This window comes from Orcinus orca, chromosome 11 (assembly GCF_937001465.1).
Source record: "Orcinus orca chromosome 11, mOrcOrc1.1, whole genome shotgun sequence".
Lineage (NCBI taxonomy): Eukaryota > Metazoa > Chordata > Mammalia > Artiodactyla > Delphinidae > Orcinus > Orcinus orca.
In genome coordinates this window covers 39,926,917-39,951,924 of record NC_064569.1, presented here as the reverse complement: position 1 = coordinate 39,951,924, position 25,008 = coordinate 39,926,917, and the positions used below count along the sequence as shown (strand labels likewise).

Genomic DNA, 25,008 nt, shown 5'->3' with positions numbered 1-25,008 from the left:
CAGAGGGATGGAGAGGGGGGCTATGGGAGGGGATTCCTAGGCAATGATGGGGGCTGGGCTGGCGGGCGAGCACAATCAAGGGCATCCTCAGACTGCATCTCGGGGCAGGAACCAGCCCCGTGGTACGTTAGCGGTGACTCCCTTTCTCTTCAAATGCTCGGCTCTAGACCCCATCCCAGCGGAACAAGTGGCAACAGCAGGAGCTAATTGCAGAGTTGAGGCGGCGCCAGGCCAAGGAGCACCGGCCTGTTTACGAGGGGAAGGATGGTACCATTGAGGACATCATCACAGGTGGGGCCCTTTTCCATCCCTGGTTCCTGGCCACTGGGCCCAGCTCCCAAACCCCAACCATAGCCCTTTGGGCCCTCCTCCTCCTACCCCACCCCCATGGGGCCTGACCACTGTGTCTCTCTCCTGGGCCACAGTGCTGAAGAGTGTCCCTTTCACGGCCCGTACTGCCAAGCGGGGCTCACGCTTCTTCTGCGATGCAGCCCATCATGATGAGTCAAACTGTTAACCCCCAAGGCTGGGGCCCTTGACAGGTACTGGGCACCACAGTTGCCCTCTCTGCATGCCCACCTCCCAGGACTCCTGCTGGGTCCCACAGGCGCCTCCTCTCCTGCATGACTTGGAACCATCCTCTGGCAGCCCCGTGGTGATGGGGACACATACTCCTTCCCTTGCATGCCCCATGCTCTGAGAAGCATGGCTTATCCCCTGCATGTGCCCTCAGGGAAGTGGTTATCTCTCCCACTAATGCTGTCTGGCTTCTACTAAGACCTAAGGGGTAGGGAGTTGCCAAAACAGGCAGGACCAGGCGCGCCACCGCCGCTGATCACAGAGGCTGAGAGTCTCTGGTCCTGGGCCCAGGTATCATTTGTCCTTGTCTCCTGTAAGAGCTCTGGCAGTGGCTTCTGCCCAGGGGCATCAGATGACCCTTGACCTCTGTTTCCTGATATCCAATCTGCCTGGGGTCTCTTCCCAGCTTCTAGATCTTGCTGAGTCCACCTTGTTTCTGTCACTCCCCAGTGGCCTCTAGTACCCCCACCTGTTCTTCTGAATGTGCAGAGCCCGCCCCAGAAATCTCCCTGACCATCCCCTCCAGTCTGTCTTTAATCTTCTCCCTCATCGACCTCACGGCTGGCTCTTGGCTGGCCCTGCCTGTGCGGCTGGGCCCTCAGAAGGTGGGCCTGGCCCAGCCTCCCTGCCTGTTCACAGGCCTCTGTTTCCCCTACAGGCCTCTACCACCAGCCCCTTGTCGTTCGCCACCAAGCCAGGAGTGCCGCACCGCCTGCTGGCCCCCCTCGGGCTCCAGGCCCCCACTGAGACCTTCTTGGAGGCAGAAGCACTTCAACCCTGAGTCCTTCAAGTCCAACCAGTAGACCTGAAGCCCTGGAATTGGCCAAGGGCCCAGCAGAGGGCTATGCTGCTCTCAACCCAGTGTCCACCCTAGCTCTCAAAGCTGCATCTTGCCTGCCGCCACTGTGGGCACTAGGTCTTTCAGGGCCTGGCACTTCCCTGGTGCCTCCAGTATTGCACTTTGCTCCCAAGGTCTTCAACATCATTTCCTCAAGGGTCAGCTCAGGGCTGGAGAAAACCATTTCCAGCTTTAGGCTATGAACGGGCACCTAGGCCCACCACCACTAGAGCCAGAGGGACGAGAGGAGAAAACAATTTTTTCCTTCTTTTTTCCCCCTTACTTTTTGCAACCCAATGGTCAGCTGCGATCTAGAAGTGTCCAAGCTTAGGGAGCCCTGGGGCGGGGCCCTGCCAGTCTCAGATCGTCTTTTACCAGGAGCAAGTCTCTCCTAAGCCTGGGCAGTGTGCCCTAGTGATAAGGGGAGAGGAGAGATGCCATGCTCCCTGCCCTTGGCCCTTTGCGTTCTAGGCTGACTGTCCTTGCCGAGGTGGGCAGAGGACTAGTTTTCTCTGCCTAGAGAAAGGGTGTGCCAAGAACGTCCTCACCTTCTTCCCCCAGCTAGGTTTTGTTGGCAGGGGCGGGGTCATGTCGGTCTTAGCTATTTTCTCCGTCCCCTGCCGGTTTCTTCTCGGCCCCTGGGAGGGAATACAGGGGCCCACTCCTTTTTGTACATGTACCACTTCCTTCTCTCTTGTACATAAACTCCAGACTTTCCTTCTCTCAACAAAGGCTTGAAATACCAGGCCTGACTCTGTCTCCTCTTTCTGAGTGTGGCGGCAGGGCTAAGCTGCCCCTTTAGGCTGACCCGAGCCACGGGGATAGAAAGGAGGCTGGGCAGAGCTGCCACGCTCGGGGGAGGTGAGTGCGGAAGCCTGGAGAAGGAGAACCTGGCTAGGTGGGCTCCAGCCACACAAAGGGAGGCAGGCCTGCCGTGAGGCACCAGTGCCCCCTGCTGGCCATGCGGGCACCTGTCCAGCCCCAGCCAGCCCCAGTGCAAGCACACGGAGAAGACAAAAGAGCCACTGGGCACGTTATAAATATTGTTATTTAAAAAACAAAACCAAAACCAAAACGAAACACACATACACTGGGCCCCGGGGCCCGGGCAGGCAGGAGCAGGTACTGATGCTAGAGGGTAAGGACCCCGCCCTCTGCCACCCAGGCTGTGTCCACCAGCCTGTCACTCTTCCTGGGGGCCCCTTCTCACATTACTGGCACCACCCACCCACATGGCATTCACCACCAATCGCTGGTCTGGGGCTGAGGGCACGGACCGCACTAGCTGTCCGGGAAGCTGGGAGGACCCTTGAACACCGCGAGCAACCTTGGGAGGTGCTGGCGATGATGTGTTGGGGTTGGGGCTACTTGAGGAAAAGCGGACACAGACCCAACTAAGGAAGAAGTCTGGGGTAGACAGCGAGGGTAAACTAGGCCACAGCCTCACACAGACCCGAGGCACGGTGCCTCATCAGGTCACTGGTGGTCATCCAGCTGCTGCAGGAGCGTCCGCCGCCGTCTTTCCAGCTCACCCTCGCTCAGCTCGCTTTCCGACGTGTCCCAGCCCGTCTGGTGGAGCAAAGGCACAGCTCACCCACAGCTTCCCCCCGAGGGCTGCCGAGGCCTGGGCACAGCGCTGACTGGGCTGGGGCCGGGTGCCTGCCTCTCACCTTCTCCTTCTTGATTCCAAAGCCTGCGGAGCGGTTAGGGAGCTCTGCCCGCCGGAGGTCCCTGTCCTTGTCCTGCTCTGGTTCTTTCTCATCACTCTCCTTGCCCGCTTTCTCCTCAGGGTCTGTCTCACTCTCAGGACTGTTCTGTAAGAGCCCAGAGCCCGCCTCCTCAGTTCCTGTGGAGAACAGCCCAGGAGGCGGGTGAAGACATCTCATAAAACAGCAGGGCCTTGGATGGAAGTTCCTTCTCTACGCACCGACTTGTGTCTTCTCTTCTTAGTTCTCTTTTTTGGTTTCTTGACTTTCCGAAGGCCATGATCTGGAGACAGAAAAATCCCCACTAAGTCCCTTGGGAGAAGGGAGGCCTCATCCTTTTCTCTGCTCATTCTTCACAGACAGGGACCTGTCTGAGGAAGTCTCAGTCCAGTTTTCCTTCCTTCTCTCCGTTTCCTGCCTGGGCAGGGACGGGAAGTTCTCCTTACTCTCCGACAGGTGCAGCCGTCCCAATCCACTCTACCCTCAGAGGGTGGGGCTCCCCGAAGGCCTCCTCTCCAGCTCCCAACTGCTTACCTGATCCAAGGAGAAGGCGGGAGGATGGGGAACCCCGTCCTCCAAGGGCAGCACCCCCACTTTCAATAGAATCAAGTGAGGAAGAGGGCTCAGAGCCTGACTCCGAGGGGTTCCGCCGCCTCCGCCTGGGGGGCCGGAGAGATGGTGGGGGCAGCTCTTCATCTTCTGACTCAGAGCCCTGGGGAGATGGGCAGACACGTGTCAGCACAGAGGTTACCTGGGCTCCAGAGGCCCTCAAGTATGGGAACTGGGGACAAAGAGGAGAATCCAGGACCAAAGGAATCCTCAGATCTTCCTCCAGGGGAGGTGATGTAGGAGAAAAGCAAGAAAAATGGCTCTTATTTCCCCCAGACAATCCAGCCTCACCCCACATCCTTCCTACCCGCCAACTCACTGAGGGCGAGTGGGAACGCTTGCGATGGTGCTTCTTGCCCTTTCTGCCGTGTTTCCGGCCTTTGCTGTGGAGGTGCTGGCATTCAGTCTGGTGGAGGCAGAGGGAGGGGAGAGGAAGGTTAGCCCCAGGAAGGACCCTGCATTCTACAATCCAGTTTTGCCTCCTCTTCTGAGGCTAGGGCCTTAGGTCTATCCAGGGTACCCTAAGACCTCCCCTTCCTTAGTTGTCCGGGAAAGGAGAGCCCTGGTGAGGCTTCCGTTAAGCTAGCCTCAGGTGTTCAAGAGCCTGGGGCAGATGCAGAGGAAGAGAAGCTCTGCCTCACCTCCAGTACCTGCAGGAACTCCCGGAAGAGCCGGATCCGCTCCGACTCCAGGGTGATCTGCTCAAAGGCTGAGTCGCACACAAAGCGCTCACGGACCTTGAACAGGAGAGCACTGCTGATCAGACCAGCCCCAGCACAGCATGATGCCGCCATGAGCACAGGGCAGGGCTGGGGCAGAGGAAGGAAGGGAGCCGAAGCTGGCCCCGAGCTGTGCTATGACTGGGGTGGGCCCCCGGTGGTGGAGAAGCACCGCTGCCCTCAGGACTGAGGGGGTGGTGTTTGGTGCCAGGCTGCAGTCCTGACCTCTTCCCAGGCAGTGCCCAGCTCCACAGCAGGCACAGCCTGCCTCAGCATGCTTCGAAAGGCAGCTTCTCTGCGCCGCAGCCTTCGTGCCTCCTCCTTCTCCCGCTCTCTCTCCCGCGCCTCTGCTTTCTCCAGCAGCTGAGGGCAGACGGGACACAGAACGGAGTCACCCAGAAGGGTGGGCGCCCCGACTCACCCAGACATACCTTAAAAGGTGGGAAGTTGGAGGCTGGGCTCCTACTATCATTCCCTGAACTGGGGGAAGAGTCACACTGGGGCAGTGAGTGAGAAGGCACGGAACAAGAGTGAGGGACGAGTCTGAGAACGGAGCCCTGGCTACAGCCCCACCCCACGTGGCCCCTCACACTATTGAAAGTCAGCTTGATGTTGCCTGCATCCAGCGCAGCAGCCCTCTTGTCAAAGCTTATGACGTGGGCGAAGTCCTCAAAGGCTGTGTTCACCTCCACGGAGAAGCCCCGGTCCTGTGGGCACAGCAGCGCATGAAGCAGGGGGCACCACAGGCCCGAACCTGAAGCTGGCTGGCCTCCAGGGCAGGCAAGGGTCAGACTACAGGATGCTCAAGGAGCCCCCTCCCCCGGAAGGGATCCACAGGACTGGGATGCACTTGGAGACCAAGTCGTCCAAGTCCTCACCATCTGACAATTAAGACTCCCATGCCCACCCTTGGCTTGGCTGTCACAGGGAACTGGGGGCAGGGGTTGGATCACAGGGGCAGGTGTGCAGGGTGTGTGTGTGTGTTTCTCACAATTAATTCTTTGTCCCTTTGGCTTAAAGCTTGAGCCCCTGCTGGGTCATCCTGCTGCTCGGTAAGTTCCTTGCATTCCAGCATCTGCAGGTCCCACCCTCTGGCTATATTTATTGAGTGCTTACTATGTACCAGGTACCATGCTGAGTGTTTCACACACATTACCTCATTTAATCCTCACGTATCTGAATTTAAGCACAAGTCCTAGTATCCTAATTTTATGCAGAAGAAGCAACCAAGGTTTGGAGGAACTAGCGCCAATTGCCCAAGGTCTTCAGGGCTAATATACGGCTGAAGGAGAATTCTGCCCGAGGTCTTTTTAACAACAAAGCCCCTACTTTTAAGCACTACACCCACACAGATCACCTCATCCACGGGACAAATAGAGGCCATCTGGTGTACAACTCCCGAAACACTATTAAAAACACCACACACAGACCTGGCGCTGTGCTTCTCACCTAAGCCTCAAAACACCCCAGTAAAGCAGAGGCTTAGGAGAGTTCTCTCACTTGGCCCAAGATGACTCAGTGGAAAGTGGAGCCACTGGCGTGCGAGGTCTGGGGCACGGGCCCAGGTTCCCTCCCTCTCCCGCCACTCAGCTCGAACTTGCCCCGGCCTTCCCGCTGATGGCAGAGGCGCACTCTTCTTGCTTCTTCCAAGAGGACTTCCTCAACCCATGCTCTCCAGCCCTTCTCCTCAAACATACCAATCTCTCTCGCTTAGGGAACTGCAAGCTTCACTCTCACCTCTTCACTGGCTCCTTCCGTCAAGCACACAGCTCACTTAACCTGGAACACCCCTTCCACTCTGCTCTCCACCTTCCTCAAGCTAACAACCTCTGCTTCTTTCCCTTTGTTTCAAAATCTTTAAATGCAGCGCAAAGGAAAACAAACATTTATTAAGCCTACTATAAGCAAGATACTACAAATGTTATTTAATTTCACGACCTTGCACGTGTTATCATCCCCATTTTACAGATTAGGAAACTGAGGCTCAGAGACATTAACGTGCAGAGGTCTCAACCAATAAACAGCCAGGAGTTACCCAACTCTAAAGCCTGTGCTGCACTCACTCTGCCCTCTTCACGGACACTGCTCTCCTAGAGGTTGCTCATGTCCCAAGAGTCAACTCCAAGGACGCCTTGTCCCCACTCTTCTCGTCCTCTGTTCACTTCTTCAGTGCTCCCCTCTCCAGGGTCCCCTCCTGTCTCTGACCTCTTTTACCACCTCTCTTGCATGTGCTTGTTCCCCTGAGACCTGCAGTTAGTCTTTTCAATCTACGCTGTCCTTCGCAATCTCATTCCCCACCTCTCTCCTGATTTTCAGACCCATACTAGACTGGATATTTCGCAGACACTTCAAATTCAGCAGATCCCAAGAGAATTCATTTCCTGGGAGACCCCCACCCCACTCCCATGGATCTCTCAGGCCCAGATCTTCTGTCTTTCAGCTATTCCAAGTCCAGGACTCTGCACTACCCTATGGGATGCGAGGTACCATCACAGTCTGCCTGGCTGGTAGATGGTCTCAGGGAGCCCTGGGTTCATCTGCCTTCCATAGGCAGGAGCCCAAAAGGGGGAAGAGGAAGGAGGAACTATCTAAAGAAGATTCTTTCTCAGGAGGTGTGGAGACACAGGACTCAGCAAGGATAGGACTCCCACAGGCCTGTCAGCAGTACCGGCCGCTCTGTGGCTAAAAGTTAAGAGTCCAATAAAATTTAGCTCTTCTTGGATTAGATATTTCTACTTTATATAATTATCCTATTTAAAATTTGGTATGTGCTTTATTCCTCCCTGCCCCTGGTTGCTTTTGAGAATAATTCCAGAAGTGGAATTCCTATTTTCTCCAGCCCTGTTCTTCCTGCTTAATCCTTACCAATGGTGCCATCGATCCACTCCTGACATCTCCAACTCCTTCCTTCCCTCAGTTTCACAAAAAAATGCGTCAATTCTACTTCTGCGTGACTCTAGCCTACTGGTTTTAAACTTTCTTTCTATTTTCACAGCAGAAACATTTTTTTCCATAAAAATCTTATGCAGAACCTCGATGTATAAAAGAGAAACAAGCTGTTACACTTGAAAATACAGGAAGGAGCATAAAGTCCCCCCCCACTCCCCCACCCCCTCCGGCTTGTCCCAAGGCCCCTCTGAGGAGACCTAGGGAGTTTCAGAAACTACTGGAACATTACAGCTCTGCTCACTGGCCGTCCCCACTGCCCTCGCCAAGCTCACTCCCACCTAGATCACTGCAGCAGCTCCTGCCTGGTCTCCCTATTCACCCTCCATGCTTCGAACCCTGCCTTGAGTCCATGCTGCCCAGATTTTTCTAGCAAATGGCCCCAGCAGCAGGAAAGCGGTCTGGGGGTGAGTAAGAAGAGGAAGACTCAAGCTCAGAATTTATCTTAATCACTGGCCACTACCACTTCTACTATCCTGAGGCTTCAAGTCCTGTCCTCCTACCACGCCTATCCCTAAGCATACAAGCACTCTGGCTGCAAGCGCTGCTCTACACAACCACCTGGGCTTTTCCAAGACATCAGCTAATCACATCATTCCCAGCTCCCCATTACTTACAAGATAAAAATCCAAATTCCTTATTTTACCATTCAAGGAATTTTACAGGCAGGGCTCTCCTTCCCAACTGGGGCATGTGGTTCCAGAGAAACAGAGGAAGCCACAGGACATTATGATACATCTTACCTAATGGTAAGTAATTTTAAAATATTAAGTTTATATTAACAGAGAAGTATTATGGTATTAAAATGCAACACCTGCATGAATTCTTAAGGCAAAACACAGGACTTTAAAGAAATGTGTGTGCAGTGGGACATTCCCCACTTTGTTCTCAGACCCTCTCCACCTCAGGTACCAAGTTACTCCCCTTGGTAATCAGGTGAAGTCTGAAGGAATACTCCCCATTTTTCAGACGAGGAAACATGCTCAGAAACATTAAGTAATCTGCTCAAGGTCACACAATTTGTAAGTGGTTAAGCTGGACTTCTACCCCTGCAGTCCGCCTTCACAGTCCTGCTCCTAACCACTATCCACACTGCCCTCTCAAACCCATGAGAATGGTCTTCACTTCCACAAAGAAACATGCTTCTCTTTGTTATCTTTTTCTGAAACATGGGGCTCTCTTAGTCCATCACTCACTTTTCCCCCTTTGATAGACATGGATATTGAGAATTCTCCAACGTGCACGTGCGATCAGAAATGGCAGGTGAATTCGCTCCCACATCACGGAGGTGACAGGGAGGAGTGAGGATAGATAAGGAGGACAGGCCCCTTCTAAAAGGCAGTGGCATCTCAGCTCAAGTCCACTGAATGCCTCACAAAACGAGCCTAGTGCTGCTAGATAATCCAAATTTCCAAGAGACACTGAAGATCCAGATTTTAATTGTAATCTCTTGATTTTAACATGTTAGCATCAAATTCCAAATTTTTCTAAAACTCTGTACAGGCAGAAGGAACATATCTGTGGGCTACCAGTTTATGATTAGCTGTGCTGCTCGCTCCTCTTTGCTCCTGTTGTACCCTACGCCCAGGACCTCCACCCTCCTCCACCTACTCGTTCTTAGAGGTGCAGTTCAAATGGCAATTCTTTCGATTCTCTGTCTTAACACTTGCCCCTCTGTATAGCCACTGTCATGTCATCTTCCTACTAGACCGTGAGCTCCTTATGGGCAGAAATTGTATCTTATTCATTTGTGTGTCCCCAGCGCACAGTAAAGGATCACAGTAGCTATCTCCTGAACGGAGCTGCAATGCTCCCACAAAACAGGCCTTACTGGGGAGTTCTGTCCTGGGAGCTTGCCCTGCACCCAGCCTGCCTCCATCCACAGACCCAGGCTTCCCTCACCTTAAGGATGTCCTTAATGATCTTCTTCTCATCATGGAATCGTGCCTTCAACTCCTCCACATAGAACTTGAATAAGTCCAGAGGGGTGGAGCCTGCGGGGAAGGGAGGGAGGGGGGCCTGGCGGGCGGCAGCTTCCCAAGGTTTGAGGGTGGGGTTGAGGACAGGACCAGGGAGTGGGAGTGCAGAGAGGCTGGCAGGGCAGAAAGCCAGGCTAGAGGAGGGGGAGCCCAGCTGCCTTACCCGGCTGGCCCAGCATGTTGGCAAAGCGGACATCAGTGCTGACTGCTGGGTACAGCTCCATCCAGGTGGACATAGAGTGCAGCTGCCCTGTCTCGTGCAGCTCATCCAGGAAGGTCTAAGCAGGGAGAGGCCAGTTACAGGGAGAGTGAGCAAGGGAGGGAGGCAGAGCCAAAGACTGGGGAAGAAGACAAAAGCTGGCAGAGAGAGGCAGGGACAACCCAGACTGAGGAAATGCAGGCAAGAGGCAGAGAGCAATGTGAAAGCAGAGAGTGTAAAACAGAAGGGGACAGACTTAAAAGGAAAATGAGCCAGACCAGGAAGCAAAGCAGCGGAAACTTGCCTGCAGCATTATCTTCCCATGACTTGGTTTCAGCTTCCCAAATGTGTTACAGCCAAGTAACCCCCGCCACTACCAATACCAATGCCACCTCCAAGCTGGGGGACAAGCTAGCTATGCCTGTCTGGCTCCCCAGCGAAGGGAAATAAACTTGGCCTAGCTGGCGAGCCACACTTGTAGAGCGCTCTCTGCTGGCAGTTTCTGGGTGGTGCATATGTCTAGTCTCCCTAGAGGAGCACAGCCCAAGGTTGAGGGGACACAGTGGGAGCAAAAGTGCAGGCACAGAGAGGCCTTGTGGAGCTGGGACAGGGCTGGGCATAGAGAAAGCAGTGGGACTGGCCGAGAAGAGGCAGGGCATGGGTGAAGAGGTGACGGTCTGGGGCAGAGCTGAGCTCTGATCCAGAGGGCAGCAAAGCTACCTGAAAGGCCTCCCGGTTCTTGCGCTGCTGGCGCCGCTCCCGAAGCCGGGCCCTCTCTCGCTCCTCCTCCTCCTCCCTCTCCAAAGCACGGATGTGCTCCTCAAAGCAGATCAGCGCATCTTCCTTGTCCATGTCTAACCGCAGGGAGGAGGCTCAGTGGGCACCACACCAGCGGGACACCCTCTCAGACCCAGAACCCCCAGTGCTTCAAAGATGCTGCCCCTGTAGGTGTTGGGGACACCCAGGGTGGTGGGGTTGGGGGAGCAGGGGACTCTGCAGGAGAAGCTATTGGAATGATGGTTCTTGAGGAGGGCTCCTTGATTATATGAGAAAAAATTAGAAGTATTCAGCTCTTGTGAATTTGGTTACTAGAAGTCATCATACGAAATCAGTTATCTCAGGAACTGAGATTTCATTTTTTATGGGACTGGGAATCAACCAGGCTTTGATATAACTTCAGAAGGTGAATATCTGAAGATACTGCCTGTGATGATAGGCCAACAGCAGCTTATTGCAACATGTGTGACCACTTAAGGCCCACCCTACCAAGCAATTTAAGACCATATTCACATGAGCTATAAAAATCATCTCCAAGTCTTCTGATTCCTACCCCAGTGCTCTTCCCCCAAGGACACACATTGTCCAGGTCAACAGTGGACCCTGGAGGGAGAAAGGTGTCCCGAAGCACTCTGGGATCTCCAGAGTCCAGAAAGGTTCTGGGCTGAGTAAGTGCTGGGGACTCCTAGACATCCAAGAGGGCAAGAGGTGCAGGAGAGTGGTTTGAGGCTGGTGCTAGGGGTCAGTGAGGAAAAGGGAAGGGACAGGAAGGAGTGGAGACCCAGGCTTACTCTGTAGCTGATGGTCCTGAGCAAAGCTGGGGTTATCCATGAGGTACTGCTGGGCCTGGGACCATGTGGTTTGGAAGTTGACGCTACTCATCCCATCCAGGATGCTCTTCAGGGCCTGGATGTTGCGGCGCCGGAGCTGCTTGGCCTGTTCCTAGGGAGCCACAGGGTCAGGGTGAGGCAGGGCAGGCTGGAGCTACTCAAGTGGGCCTGGGTAGAGGAATACCTGGGGAAAGGCAGGCAGCCTGGGGACTCTGGGATGGCCAGACTCAAGGCCTTCATGTCCCCGGAAAGGGGAAGAAAACAGGTTACAGACCAAGCCCTCAGAGACCTTCCTGTTCTCCCACACCCAGAGCTGTAGGCCCAAAGCATAAATGGGGGATGTGTAGGTGCCACACCAGCTTCTGAGTAAGGAGCTGGGACCCTGGGGGCAGCAAGAAGTGAATGGCTGGGTCCACAAGGAAGCAAAGACACGGAAGGTCTCAGATGAGACTGTGACTGATGGATCCAGCCCAGTGACTGTTACCTTCTCCTTCTTGGCCAGGAAGAAAAGGACATCATCATAAACCTCTTTTCGATCCCTCTCGGGGACCACAGCCCAGACCTCCAGCTCCCCAAAGGTCTGTTCTGCCCGCCTGTGGAGCATATGGGCCGTGAGTAGGCAGGCAGAGAACAGAGACGGCCCACAGGCTCTCAGGGTTCCCAGGCCCCACCCCAGCCCGGCCCCCTGACCGGTAGCGGGTGGTGGAGGTCATGCGCTCATGCTGCTCCAAGAAATGCTGCAAGGTCTGCTTGGCCTCCTTGGCTTTTAGCCGGGCCTCTTCCTTCTCCTCCTTCTCCCGCTGCGCCTTGTAGGCATTGAATGCCTGCTTTTTCTCACTCAGTTTGGGCAAGGCACTGGGGTGGACAGGGTGGGAGTGGGATGGGGACAGAGGAGTCAGCCTGAACCACAGCCCACAAAGCAGGGTCATGGCACACTGGGGACAGGTCTCATAGAACTAACAGGTGTCCATGCATGGGCACAGCAGGCTGCAGGGGCTCCAAGGGCACAGGGAGGCAAGACAGGTAGGTCTCTGGGATGTGGGGAGGGTTAAGAAGCAGTGAGGGGACAAGACGGGGCTCTAAGACACTGCTAACACTGGGCCCTTTTGCTTTGGGGTTCTCAAGTTGCCGTCAGGCCCCTGCCCTATCCAGCCCCCTGTTTCCCCAATTAATTCAATTCAAATCAATTCAATTCAACAAGCATTTATTGAATGTCTCATGTCAGATCCCTTTCCCCTCCTTCTCCTGGAGGCTCTCCAGCTTCTCTTTCCCAGCACACTCACCCATCTATCACTCTCCTCACTCTGGCCCCCTTGGGGTTTCCTGGGGAATCCCTGGCTCAGCTGCCCCCATGAACAAGGTCTGGAGGGCCTGCCCAGACCTACCTGTAACGGGGGTCGGTGACCACCATCTTCATGGCCTGTTCCCACGAAGCATTGGAGGGGACAGCCTGGAATGGAGCAGGCGGGGGTCATGGGGCCTGCCCATCTCTTGCCCCCTCCAGGCCTACCCTGGGAGCCCCACTCTCAGCACCTTATCCCTCAGCAGCTCCTTGAAGGCCTGCTTTGCCTTCTCCCGATTGCTCCAACTGAGGCCAGACCTCTCCGGTTCTGGCTTTGATTCCTCTTCCTCCTGCTGTGGTGGCTGATGCTGTCCAGCAGAACTGGGGGGCAAAGGGGACTCTGCCACAGTGTCCCCCAGTCCCTATAGCTTTCAGTGCCCTGCGTGATCAGGACACTCCCCCTTGCTCCCCAGGGAAGCCATTTTCTGCTCCTCAGAGGTCATGCCCAGATCTTCACACCCTTCCCGAGAAACCTGGCAGAGGTCAAGGGTTGAACCCAGCTGAGAGCCTGAGGCCAGTGTCTGGAATGCCATGGGGGGCAGCCCTCACCTGCTGGGGCCCTCCTCTGGCTGCTGCAGGAACCCCTGCTCCAGAGGCTGGGCAGCCTCTGACACATCGCAATCTTCACTCCCACCTGGCTCAGGTTCTAGGAGGCCCGTGGGCACCAAGGTGGGGCCAGGCGGCACAGGTGGGGGGTCAGGCTGTGGCTGAGAAGGCTGAGGCTGTAGTGTCCGTGGCTGCTGCCGTTTCCTGCAGGTGAGCCGGAAGGGCAGTGTCCAGTAGAGCAGGGATAGAGGTGGTCAGGGGCTGGCTGGTCTTTCTATCCTGTGAAGGACTGGGGCCAGAGCAGACCACTCCACAAGGAGACTGAGAGCTGGCTCTTCCTCCCACAGAGTAGGGATCATGGGGAGAGGCCACTCCCACCCCTTAGGTGGCCCCAGGTACAGGTGGATAGGTAGGCAAGGTGGGCAAGTCACTCACCCTGCAGCCTCTTGTTTGACTAGAGCTGCAACAGGAAAGGATAACATGGTTATAGGGTAGCAAGGGCCACACCCAGAGCCCCTGCCTGGGCCCACCCCCTCCTCACCCTCCAGGTCATCCAGGTCCTTGGGCCGGGTCCAGCGGGACTCCTTACTCTGGTTGTTATAGTAGTAAGGTTTGCCTGTGTCCGACTTGTACTCTTTCCAGGGACACTGGGATAGCAGGAGCTGTAAGAGGATGGGCCAGGGAACATCAGTGGGCTGGGCATACCTTCCAGCCACAGTTGGGGGAGCTAAGGGGACCCAGTGAGTAGGGGACACAGGAGTATTTAGCGACCACCTGGCCTGGCTCAACGTGGGGGAAGGTGGACTTCCTGAGATCCTAGGGAGGTCGGGGAATGGTCAGGGATCTTGGGATCAGAGGAACCACGTGTATGGTTAGAGACTCAGGGGAAGCCAAGGACGTGGAAGGGTCAGGGCAGCTGAAAGGAAGGGACAGAAAGCCCCACTCAGGACCTCTGCCTTGGACTTGAGCACGCTGGGCTTCTCCCACACGGACTGCTTGTCATCAGCATTGTAGTAGTAGATGCGCCCATCAGGGGCCACATGCTCACTCCACAGGGCCCTCTGGGGGAGGGGAGGGTGCACAGAATGGTGGTCAAGGCCCCTTTCCCAAAGCTTCTTCTCCTCACCCCCAAAATTTAATGATTAGCACCCCTTTTCAGCCTTTCTACCCAGAGACCCCTGAGCTGAAAGAACTCACCGGAGGGCCCGTCCCAGCCACAGCAGCTAGAAAAGAAGCCAAAGGAAACATATTAAGTCCTTGCTCCAACCCCTGTCTGATCCCCATCTATTCCTCCCTTATTCCATCCCCAATAAATATCCCCTGGTCCCATCAACATCCCAGGATCCCTGGCATCCCAACAGGCATGATCCGGGGTGGGCTCTAGTCCATGGTCCCCTCTCCCCCCCAACCTCCGAGCCTGGGGGGAACAGACCCCCAGAAGACTCACAGCTGGCGGTGTCCGCACCTGGAGCCGTCTGCCGAAGAAAGAGGAGGGGGAAGGGTTGGGGCCAAGCCCAGTGGCCCCCAAGACCCAGGCCATGGGGGATGAAGAAGCAGGCCAGGCCAGGATCCAAGTATCCTGCTCCCAGGGATCTCTGCTCCCTAACAGGCTTCCCCTGCCCTCTGGGGCCATGGCTCTAAGACCCCAGAGGGAAATTGCACAGCAGCTCCTTTCTTCGTTTTCAAGTGAGAGTATTTTGTTGAGTAAACCTCCATGGCACATCTTTTCCACAGTGAATACCAAATGCCACATCGTACCCAGACTCTACTACATTGAACAACAGCACAAGAAGGTACAGAGAGATCCCCAGGTACTGCTGCTTCCTCCAGAGACACAGAAGATGAAGAGGAAATTGTATTCAAGTGTCCACAGTGCTAACTCTGTGAGGGTAAGCAGTGTCTGGCATGAGTGTGTTTCCTTAAGGGAGCTGGGCATAGCAGGGGGAGTAAAAAGAGAGAATGTATGTGCCTTTGGGGAAGAGTGAGAACTAGAAGAGCTGAGTACATGGCTGGACTGGAGAGGAGGACTCAGTGTGGGGAGTGCAGCTGGGCCAAGGGTGGATGCGATAAGAAGAGGGAAAGAATGGAAGCCATGTCCCTGTGCTCCAAGTCAGGCCCACTGGGCTGCAGGGCAGAACCTACTTCCTGTCCCCTCAGTGCTTACCGCTGCGGTGACGGGCACCGCTGGCATCAGCATCCCTGGCATCATGGGTGGTACCATTCCTGGTATCTATGGATACAAAGAAGACAAAAACCAGCTACCGAGGTGAAGGTAAGCACAGGCTGTGAAGGGTCCTGAGAGATCCTGTCGGGGCTGTGACCCTCACATGGGCGCCTCCGCAGGCAATCCCCAGGCTCTGGGCTCTTAGCCAAGCCTCAGACTGTCCTCCAGCCATTCAGCAGACAAATCCACCTGGGCCTGGCCCCACGTTCCCTCCCTCCCCACCCCAGCTTCTCAAGTCCAGATATCCACTCTCACCTCTACCCGCAGCTAAAATGACAAGGGTTTTCTGAGGCCCTGGTACAGGGGAGAGGATTACCTGTGTGAGTGGTGGTGGTGCCCCTATTGGTGGAAGCATTGGGGGCATGATGCCAGGTGGCATGGGGGGGATGGCCGGTGGTCTCTGACTCATCGGGGGGAGCCCCATTGGAGGAAAAGGTGGGGGGATTCCTGGAGGAGGCATCTGGAAATGAGGAAAGGAAGAGATCCTGAGCAGAGAAGACACTGCTTTGCACCTGTCAGGAAAGAGCCACTCGGCTCCCACCCCACCCCTCCACCCTGGCTCTGAGACAATTCCAAGGTTTCGGTTTGAGAGGCATGAAACCGCCTCCCTCCTCACCACTGAGACTGATAACAGGGGGTCCCTCTGGGTATAACAGGCAAGCACGAAGCTTCTTGAGGCAGGGAAGGGAGAGGGAAAAGGGAGGTGGAACTGCCACCAGACTGCAACTGGAAGGCTCCACTGCTTCAATGCCTGTCCCCAAAGAGGCCTTTCAGATGCAGGGCCAGAGGCAGGTGTCCAGTCCCAAATCCCCCAGTCCCCTGCCTCCTACCTCTTTTTCCCCAGTTTGATGACCACCAGTTGCTATTCCAGCCTGACTTTTTTGTATAAAGAATACAGACAAGGGGAATTCCCTGACAATCCAGTGGTCAGGACTCGGCACTTTCACTGCTGAGGGTGCGGGTTCAATCCCTGGTCAGGAAACTGAGATCCCGCAAGCCATGAGGCACGGCCAAAAAAAAAAAAAAAAAAGAATATAGACAAGGAGCAGTGAAAGAGAAAGACAGCCCCACCCTGCCCTCACACTAAGGGGGTCTTTTCCCATCTACTTCTCCTTTCCCTTTCCCCAGCCCCTGTGTGTCCCAAGGACAAAAAGACAAAGGGAGAACTGTCAACTTTATGGACTGAGAGCTTAAAAGCAGCTCCTCCCACCCCGATGCCCAAACAAAACCATCCCTCATCCAAGGGCAACAGACGGGGGCATTACACAAAAACCATACTGGCGATGCAGCAGTGCTAGGGACTAAGGAGTTGGGGGTGCAGGCTGGAAAAGCCAAGCCCAGGGAAAGACATAAAACTTACGAAGGGTGGTGGCATCATGGGGGGCCCCGGTGGGAAGGGGGCAGGCGCTGCTGGGGGCCGGGGACCAGAATCGGGAACCGACTGTTGAGGGAGAGAAAAGTCATAGGACCCAGGATGGGCAAAGAGATGGGCTTTTGCAGAAGGGAAGCAGAGGGGTGAGGATGAAAAAGGAACAAAAGTTCAGAGGAAGGGTCTCCAAGCCCATTTTCCTGCCCGCCCCCAGCTCTGAGCCCTGGGTAGCTCTGCTCTCTCTTCTGCTAGCTCAGAGCCAGCTGGCTGAGCTCCTTCAATGTCATCTTTATTTTGGAAGTTTCCACTTTGCCAAAGCCAAGAAAAGATGGAGGAGGCTCTACTACAGGCACAGATGGGCTCTTCCCAAGGCTTTTCACCCACCCTCCTGCCTGTGGGCAAGGCTGTGCTTCCCTTAAACCAGGCAAACAGAGGTCTCTCATCCCCAAAGTACTCAGGGAGGAAGTGGCCTCTTTTCCTGTTCGCCTGCCTGAATTCACCCAGTACAGAGACTCAACCCAAAGGTCTCTAAACATAGTCACTAGTCCTTCCTAAGTACTAGTTTCCCTAACTCTCCTCTCTTTACTACCAGCCCCCTCCCCTAATTGGCCTCATCTTTAGTCACTCACTCACTCTGACATCTTCCATTCCCATTCCCTCCCTCTTCTCTTTAGCTTTACTCCCCAGTCCCCGCACCCAGTGACCATCACCTCCCCTACAGATTCTGAATTCATGTCCCAGTGTATGAGGCTTTGAACAGCCTGGGTCTCCCTATCCTACACCTAATGGCTAGCCACATCACTCCACTTAGTTCTCAGAGTAATTATCACTTGCTCTAAAAAGCCTTCCTGACTCTAGTTAAAGCACTTCCAATTTATTGTGATCCCCTTTTTAGTTTCCTTACATATACAGTTTCGTAATTATTATGTTTGCTTGGATATGTTTCCCCTTACCAGAGAATAATAACATTCCATGAGGGCAGACATCGTATCTGACTTGTTGAAAGCTGGATTCCTGGTATCTGCCGCAGTGTCTGGCACATAATGGGTACTCAACAAATATTAAGTGAATGAACGAACAAATGAAGGAACAAATCCTCTTTATATAGAACCTTCCGATTCTAAAAATTCATCCTATAGATATAGCCCTACATGTGTGTACAAGGTTTTCATATCAGCATTATTTATAAAACCAAAAGACTATAATAGCCTAAATATCAGCAAGGAACTATGGACTTTTACACAAACATAAAATGGAATACTATGCAGTCATAAAAAAGAATGAAGAGGTTCATTGTCTTGATAGGGAATAATCTCTAAGATACATAAACAAGTGGGGGGGGGAAGCAAAGTGCAGCAAAGTTTTATTACTTGTATAAAAATTGGAGACAAAAGATGACACACAAGAAATGAGAATGGGGACAGGTAGAAAGGAGAATTCTGTTTGCCCTTTTGTAACTTTGAATATGACTATATTTACCCTTTCAAAAAAATTTTTAAAGTAAACTAGGGCACAGAGATGCAGCTAAAAGGCTCTGCCCTTCCTCCTCTTTGCTTGGAAGGTGGGGGGTGGTAGGGAGGAGTTCCACAGAAAGGTGGGAGCTGGCTCACTGCTGCCCAATTTCCCTACTTTCCCAATTATCCCTATGGTATGAAGGCTCAGCATTTAAAAATGCTCTAATCTCTACTTTTAGCAGTATCTGTACTTCCTCTCTTCCCACCCATCTTGTCCTAAGAAGAGAAGGAAGGGTAAGTCAAACTACTCCAACATGGATCACCTTTTCTCAGGGATCACACATTCTAAGCCCTGTATTCAGACCTGCTCCTGCCCCCTGAAACTTTCTTCCGCGTGGAAGTCAGAAACCAATCAACATGGGAGGAAATCCAATTCTCTGTGCCACACTTTCCCACCCAAGCTGCCTCAGGATCCTCTCTAACCTCCCAGACGCTACGTAACCATCTTTGGGTCCTCCCAGGCTCCAGGGTCGCCCATCTCAGAGACTGGTGCCACCATTCACACAGTTGTCCAAGATAGAAATCTGTGAGTCACTCACCACACCTCCTTCTTTCTTGTCAATACATCAATGAGTCCTGTTAATTTTACCTCCTAAAGATTTCTTGAATCCATCTATTTCTCTCCGTTTCCTCCTCCACCCCTACCACCCCTCTTTTTTCATCTGACCTACCTCAGTGGCCTCTTGACTGGTCTCCCGACACCCACTCCAACCTCAGGCCACACATGTTACTCCCCTGCTTAAAACTCTTCAATGGGTCTGGGAGGCTGTGGCACGTTTGCTTCCCAACTGCCTTGCCTACTTCACCCATGCTAAGCTCCTTCTCTCAATCCTCCCACCTCAGACATCCACCTCTGCCTGGGGCAATCTTCCTTCCAAGCCCACACAACTCGCCTACATATCCTTCACATCTGGCAGTCATCATTTCTTCAGGAATGCCTTTCTCCAACCCAGCGGACTAGTCAGAGCCCTCTTTTACACACTCAGACACCATGTTACCTCCCCCTTCAGCAATTATCCACTGGAATTTTACAGTTATTTGTACAATTCTGATTGTATTCTTATTTTATGTGGCACTAATAAAAAACAAATGCTGCCAATTAAATTATGATACTCCACTGATTTTAAGATGCATCTTGACTTCAGACATGTTAAAATGTGAGTCTTAGAATCAATGAAATATCTGGCACCTCCACTAGGCTGAAAACTCTAAGGGCCAGGGACTGTTTTTGCTTACTCCAATATCCTATGACCATTGTATTTTCCTCACCACCCCCTATTGGCACACAGTATGTGCTATTATTTCTTGACTTACTGACTGAATGGTCTTGGCAAATCCCACAAAACAAAGCCATCTTAAGGTCTAGCAGTTATTCAGGGAACACAGAATGTCAGAGCTGGAGAGGATGCTGGCAACCACCCTAGGCAGTCCTCATTTTTCAGATAAAAAACTAAGGGGGACTAATTGGTCCCAGGGCTGGATCCAATCTGCCCTCTAGCCCTACTCCCTTAAAAGCACAGTCCTTACCACAGGAAGCAGTTCTGTTTTCCTCACTCTAGCATATCCCCTGAGACCCATGTGGTTAAACTGGGAAGGTTCCAACATTTTCTTGCTTGAAAACCAGTGGTGGGTCCCTATTGCCCACCCTACAGAATCTCTCATCTCATCTCATTCAAAGCCTTTAAACAAGACCCATCCCACACTCCTCTTGGCTCACCCTGACTCAATGGCTCCCCTCCTCCTCTTTGCACAAACTGTTAGATTACTCCATGTGTTTCTTTTATTCTTTGTCTCTTATTTTGTTCAAGATGATCCAATAGTCACCTCCTTCAGGTTACCTTTATGACTATCCTCCACACATACACACACTCCTACCTCAGGATAAATGCTGCACTACTTTGCACAGAGTGACATGCTACTCTGTGGATGCTTGCTGGGTGTTTCACATGGGACTGCCTGTCTCCCTACTCAGGTGGGGATTTCCCTACATTTAGGGATTGCGTTTTCTCCTTTTAAGCCTCCTCTGAAGTGTCTAGTCAGGGCCCTGCACACAAAGTGCTGTGATAAGATGCAGACTCACCCCTTAACTTATTTTTGCATACTGGAATATCCTAAAGCAGACAAATGTGTATGTGTGTGCACATGTACCCAGGTACATTTGTATAAATTCTCTGGGTAAAAGCTGACCGTGATGTGAGAGACAGGCAGTTTGGCAGAGGTCTGTGTGGCTGGGGAAAGTGAACTAGAACCAAATACTGGCACGGGAAAACCTAAACAATTTTAAAAACTTACTGTATATGACCATCTTTAACTTGGAATGGAGACCCCTGGCCAGAATCCAGACACTAGCCTGTTTTGGACAGTTCCCCAGAGAGGACACAGCAATGGAATGAACATAAATTACTATGGAACTTCCAAAGCCCTCCCTTCCCTGAGCCTCCCCTGTGTGACGTGTAGCCTTTCTTTCCTGAAACACCCCTGCCCCTATCTCACTTGCTGCAGTGCCTATGCAACTTCAGGTCTTATTATACTTCTGTGTGAGAATCTGAAGACGTAACTTGTATGATAGAGGGATATAGGAAAGGGGGCTGAAAGAGAAGCAGATCATGTGTCTTCCCTGGAACAAAAACACATTTGTAGGCTGGGGACAGACAGTGAAGAGATAACTGATCATCTGATCATCATGTGTTCACCTGGGCCAGTTGGAGGATTTCCCCCAACACCCCACCACCCTTGGCCCCGACAGATACAATCAGTTTTTCTCAGCCCCCACATCTGAGGGGCATCTCAGAACTGAAGATTCAGAAGAAAGAACAAAACGAGAAAAGGAGAAGACTGGAGAGACAGAAGGAAGAGAATGGAAAGAGGGAAAAATAACATTTACTGAGCGCTTATTATGAGCCAGATACCATGCCAAACACTCGTTTAATCCTTGCAATTATATTAGAGGTTATTATCCCCATTTTACAGATAAAGAAACTGAGGTTCGGAGAGATCAAGTGACTTGACCAAGGTTCCAAGAGATTAAATGGCAGAGGCAAGTTTGGAATCCAAGCAGTCTGACCCCAAAGCGGCCTCCCAGCAAAGACAATAGTGCCACAGGTATTTCTCACATTCAAATTCATTCCCCTCTTTTCTTTTTTACCCCAATCCTCACACAATCCTGAAATCCTCAGACAGCCAGGGGATCCCAAGGTTGGCCAGGTCTAGCTCACTCCCTGAAGGGATTTGTGCTGGAAAATGAAGGCTGGGAGGCACACCTCTCAGAAGGAGGTAGCCATCATCAAAAAGAAAAGTATCATGGAGACTGAGAGACCAGCTGATTACCCTGTGCTCTAATTATCTACCTGCTGCCCTTCTTCAGCTGCCCCAAACAGCACCAGCCTCTCCCTCCCTGTTTTCGAAACCATTCTAGTCCCCACTCCCCTGTACCAGCCTCATTATTCCTCCTGCTCCCCAAAGATACTAGAAAATACCTTCCGTTGCTTCTCTCTGATCCTGCCATCTCATCACTCTCCTTCTGATGAACAGAATGTTACTTCTGGTCTTCATCTTTCTTGGGTTAGGTCTCAACCCCTCCTCTACTTAGAGTTCTCCCATCCCTCCAACAGGATTCCAGAGGCGCTGGCTAGCCTGCCCCATCCTTGCTTTGTGCCTACCATCCCCCCACATCCCTGGGGATTTTCTGCAGCCCCAGCTGAAGGCCTAGCCTCCATCTTCGTCTTTCTTTTGCTTCCCGACGTCCTAGAACCCATTCTCCTGAACTCTCTCAAGAACCCCCCCGTTTTGGAGCAGAAAGAGATCTAGGATGTCATTCCCATGCATCTTCTTTTTTTTTTTTTAATCGATAGGAAATCTGAGGTCCAAAGCAAGGTAGTGACTTGCCCAAGGTCACACAGAGTTGTTACAGAGTTTGTTGACGGCAGAGCCAGGATTGGGACCAAGGAGCCTCTGCTCTCCCATTTCTTGGACTGTCCAGCACTGCGTGGGGGCCGGAAGCCTCTCTTTCCTCAGGAAACAATGCCCCCTCCTCACCTCAGGAGACAATGCGGGGAAATGAAGGAGGGGGTCTCCAAGAGGTCTTATGGGGCACCCAGGGCTTCCAAAGGGTTCAAGCACTGAGTCTGGGTAAGGGGCATGTCGCACGCCAAATATCCCAGGGGGGAAACTGTGGCCCCCAGCCTTCCCCTAGTCCGCCGGTTCCCACATCTCTCGCCCCCTCTTCTTTCTCGACCTTTCTCCACGAACGCACTCTTCGCTTCATCCCTTGCTCCTCCTCACCCAGTCCCGCAACCCTAGTTCCCCTCAACACCCCCACCCTCCGCCATCCTCCATCATGGCCTCCCCCGCCCCTTCTCCCCCAAATCCCCGCCCCCTCCCCCCTCCCTGGCTTCTCTCCCTAACCCCTCATTCCCCTAGCTCTGCCCCGGGGTCCCGGGTACCCCCGGCGGCCTCCCCGCCCCCCCGGCCCAGGCCCGGGCCGCCGGGGGCGCTGTGGGACCGACCCAGGACCCTCCACACCCGCGCGGGGACGTTACCATGCCAGAGCCTCCGAGCAGCTGGGCCGGCTCGGCCCACCCACCAGTAAAAGCCGCTCTGATTGGCCGGCCGCAGCCGGGAAGGCGGGGCCAGTGGGGGGTCGCACGCCCTGGTGGCCGGGGCTCCGGTCGCTCCCGCCGACCAGCCGGATCCTCCACCGGCCCAGAGAGCCCCGGCCCGGCCCCACCCCCGGCGCGGAGAGCAAGGCCCCGCCCCTGCGCCTCCTGGTCCGGGGTCCGCCTACCGGGGGGCGGGACGCGGGGCACGCCCGCTCCGCGCTCTGAGTGACGGCCGGAGGGCCGACGCCAGGCTGCGGTTCGCGGCCTGAGTTTGGGTGCCGACCCTTCAGCGCGCGCCCGCGACTCTCCTGCCTTCCCGCCCTTCCCACCCTTCCCGCCGGCCGCCTCCAGACCTCGGCCCGCCGCTTCTCCGCCTTCGCGGCTCGACTGCAAGGGCGCGCGGAGCGGCTGGATCCCACGCGCTCGCTCCCAGGACCAGAGGCTGGACCCAAGTATTCATTCCGAATGTAGGGATATCTTTGCGCTTCACAGAGCGTTTTTTTGGTTCGATGCGTATTTTTAGCACTTTAATTCACTCATTCAACAACTACTGAGCACCTGTTATGTGCCAGGAAGTGTTCCAGGCACTGGGCAAATAGCAGTGGGGAAAAAAAGCAGACAGATCCCGGGAAACTCCTGCCCTTGTGCGGCGTACACGGGCTTCTTACGTGACCCCAAAGTTACTTCTTTTGAGATTTGGCTCCCACCAAGTGGTGAAATCGTGAGGCGAGGGGCCCAATTTATTTTAGGAATAAAGATGTGAGATAAATGTTATGTTGTACAGGTAAGGGAATTATAGCCTAAAGCTATTTAATGACTGCTGAACGTCTCAGGGCTAGTAACTTACAGAGCTCCAGGCATACGGGTGCAGAAAGGTCGAGCACCTTCTGTCCAAGGCCCGGGTAAAGGTTTTTCTTTTTTCCTTTATTTATTAACACTTAATCGAGCCTGTGCTCCGTGCTTGGTACTGTGCTAGGTCCTGAAGATACAAAGAAGTCTCACCTGGGTCCAATTCCAAGGCGCTTAGAGTCTAGCAGGGGAGTGGTAGGAAAGCAACCAATACGAAGTAGAAGTCCTAAATTAAAGGTGACAAATGGGAGGAAAGGAAGAGAGAGTCATTCTTGGGGCCGACGTAGAGAGAAACTTCATGTGGGTGTTTTGTTTTTGTTTTTGACAGCGCCCTGTGACGTGGGGGGATCTTAGCTCCCCAACCAGGGATGGAACCCATGCCCCCTGTAGTGGAAGGGTGGAGTCCTAACCGCTGGACCACCAGGGAATTCCAAAACTTCATCTGGTTTTCATTGTAATACCTAGATGGCCTCAAATGAGGGCCTAGTCCTGTTGTTTTCAAACATTATTATTGAGACCTCTAGGCACAGCAGAAGTGGTTCAGAGGTTCCATAAACTTTTATCAGTCACATTTTATTTTTACAGTTTTTTTTAAATTTATTTATTTATTTTTATTTTTGGCTGTGTTGGGTCATCGTTGCTGTGCGTGGGCTTTCTCTAGTTGTGGCGAGCGGGGGCTACTCTTCGTTGCAGTGGCTTCTCTTGTTGTGGAGCAAGGGCTCTACCCCCTCTCTGAACCTCTCCTTGTCTCCAGTGTTCTAAAATGGCAGTGATATGTCTTAGAGAAGCTATTTGTAGTGCTGGGCACTCAGTGCCCCTAACTTCTGGGAAATAATCTTGAATCATCCCACTAGTGATTTCTTCACTTCCATTTTCTTTCTTATTTCTTTTTTGGAACTCCTATAATTCAGATGATGGATCTGCTGGACTGGTCCTTCTCATTTCTTGTTTTTCTCTCCTACTTTTCATCTTTTTTACTTTGTCTTTGGGAGAGTTCCTCAAATCTTCCTATTCTTCTACTGAGTTTTTCAATATTTTAAAGACTTTTATTACTCTCACTTTATTTTTGTTCTCCAGCTATTCCTTTTTATAGCATATTATTTTGTTTCAATGTTGCAATAGCTTATCTCTGACACTACTAATGATGGTTTAAGTTTTCTTCTCTTGCATAATCACTGTTTTCTCCAAATTTCTTTTTCTGTGGTTTTGATCTCTTTCATGTTAGATTCTTTGCTTGAAGGTCCTATAATCCCTGGTTGTCTGCTCACATTTAAGGATGGGTTACCAAAATCCCAGTGAGAAGCATTTGTGCTCTGTGGGTTGACGTACATGGGTGGGGCTTGTCTCCAAGAGCTTCACTGCAGGGAACCTCTAATGTCACATC

General features: G+C 53.0%; 2 protein-coding genes across 20 annotated transcripts in view; one reads left to right on the top strand and one right to left on the bottom strand.

Annotated features, from left to right (window-relative positions):
- The window catches only part of FMNL3 (formin like 3), a 55,282-nt gene extending 53,120 nt beyond the window's left edge, over positions 1–2,162 (top strand). For 4 of the 6 annotated variants that reach the window (XM_033436360.2, XM_033436359.2, XM_033436357.2 and 1 more), the window contains 3 exons: positions 168–291; positions 426–542; positions 1,238–2,162. In XM_033436360.2, coding sequence (XP_033292251.1) covers positions 168–291; positions 426–517 — 216 coding nt within the window. In that variant the 3' untranslated portion in view covers positions 518–542; positions 1,238–2,162. The remainder of the gene's footprint in view (positions 1–167; positions 292–425; positions 543–1,237) is intronic. The other 2 variants (XM_004274356.4, XM_004274357.4) reach the window with 1 other exon arrangement.
- A 285-nt stretch (positions 2,163–2,447) lies between these two features.
- On the bottom strand, positions 2,448–22,873 carry PRPF40B (pre-mRNA processing factor 40 homolog B). Of its 14 annotated transcripts, XM_049694868.1 has the most exons (27): positions 21,654–22,487; positions 17,617–17,713; positions 16,655–16,735; positions 15,611–15,754; positions 15,235–15,300; positions 14,518–14,545; positions 14,268–14,293; positions 14,021–14,131; positions 13,612–13,732; positions 13,506–13,530; positions 13,074–13,274; positions 12,716–12,845; positions 12,568–12,632; positions 11,873–12,037; positions 11,667–11,775; positions 11,144–11,294; positions 10,296–10,429; positions 9,540–9,654; positions 9,300–9,391; positions 5,042–5,158; positions 4,677–4,814; positions 4,374–4,469; positions 4,052–4,138; positions 3,658–3,835; positions 3,345–3,406; positions 3,088–3,231; positions 2,448–2,986 (listed from the first exon to the last, which is right to left on the bottom strand). In XM_049694868.1, the coding sequence occupies exons 1-27, from the start codon at positions 21,680–21,682 to the stop codon at positions 2,894–2,896; spliced, it is 2,805 nt and encodes a 934-aa protein (XP_049550825.1). In that variant the 5' UTR covers positions 21,683–22,487; the 3' UTR covers positions 2,448–2,893. The 14 variants fall into 14 exon arrangements, with proteins under 14 accessions (XP_049550825.1, XP_033292258.1, XP_004274406.1 ...); XM_033436367.2 differs by lacking the exons at positions 17,617–17,713; positions 21,654–22,487 and adding an exon at positions 22,760–22,873; XM_004274358.3 differs by lacking the exons at positions 17,617–17,713; positions 21,654–22,487 and adding an exon at positions 22,716–22,851.
- Between the last annotated feature and the right edge of the window lie 2,135 nt (positions 22,874–25,008).

Coding starts and splice junctions, on each gene's coding strand:
- PRPF40B (XM_049694868.1), bottom strand. CDS start 21,682: ATGGCAGGATCAGAGAGAAGCAACGGAAG. Junction 15,301..15,610: donor CACCACCACCACTCACACAG/GTAATCCTCTCC, acceptor TTGTATCCATAG/ATACCAGGAATGGTACCACC. Junction 14,546..15,234: donor CGGTGCCCGTCACCGCAGCG/GTAAGCACTGAG, acceptor TTTCTTCGGCAG/ACGGCTCCAGGTGCGGACAC.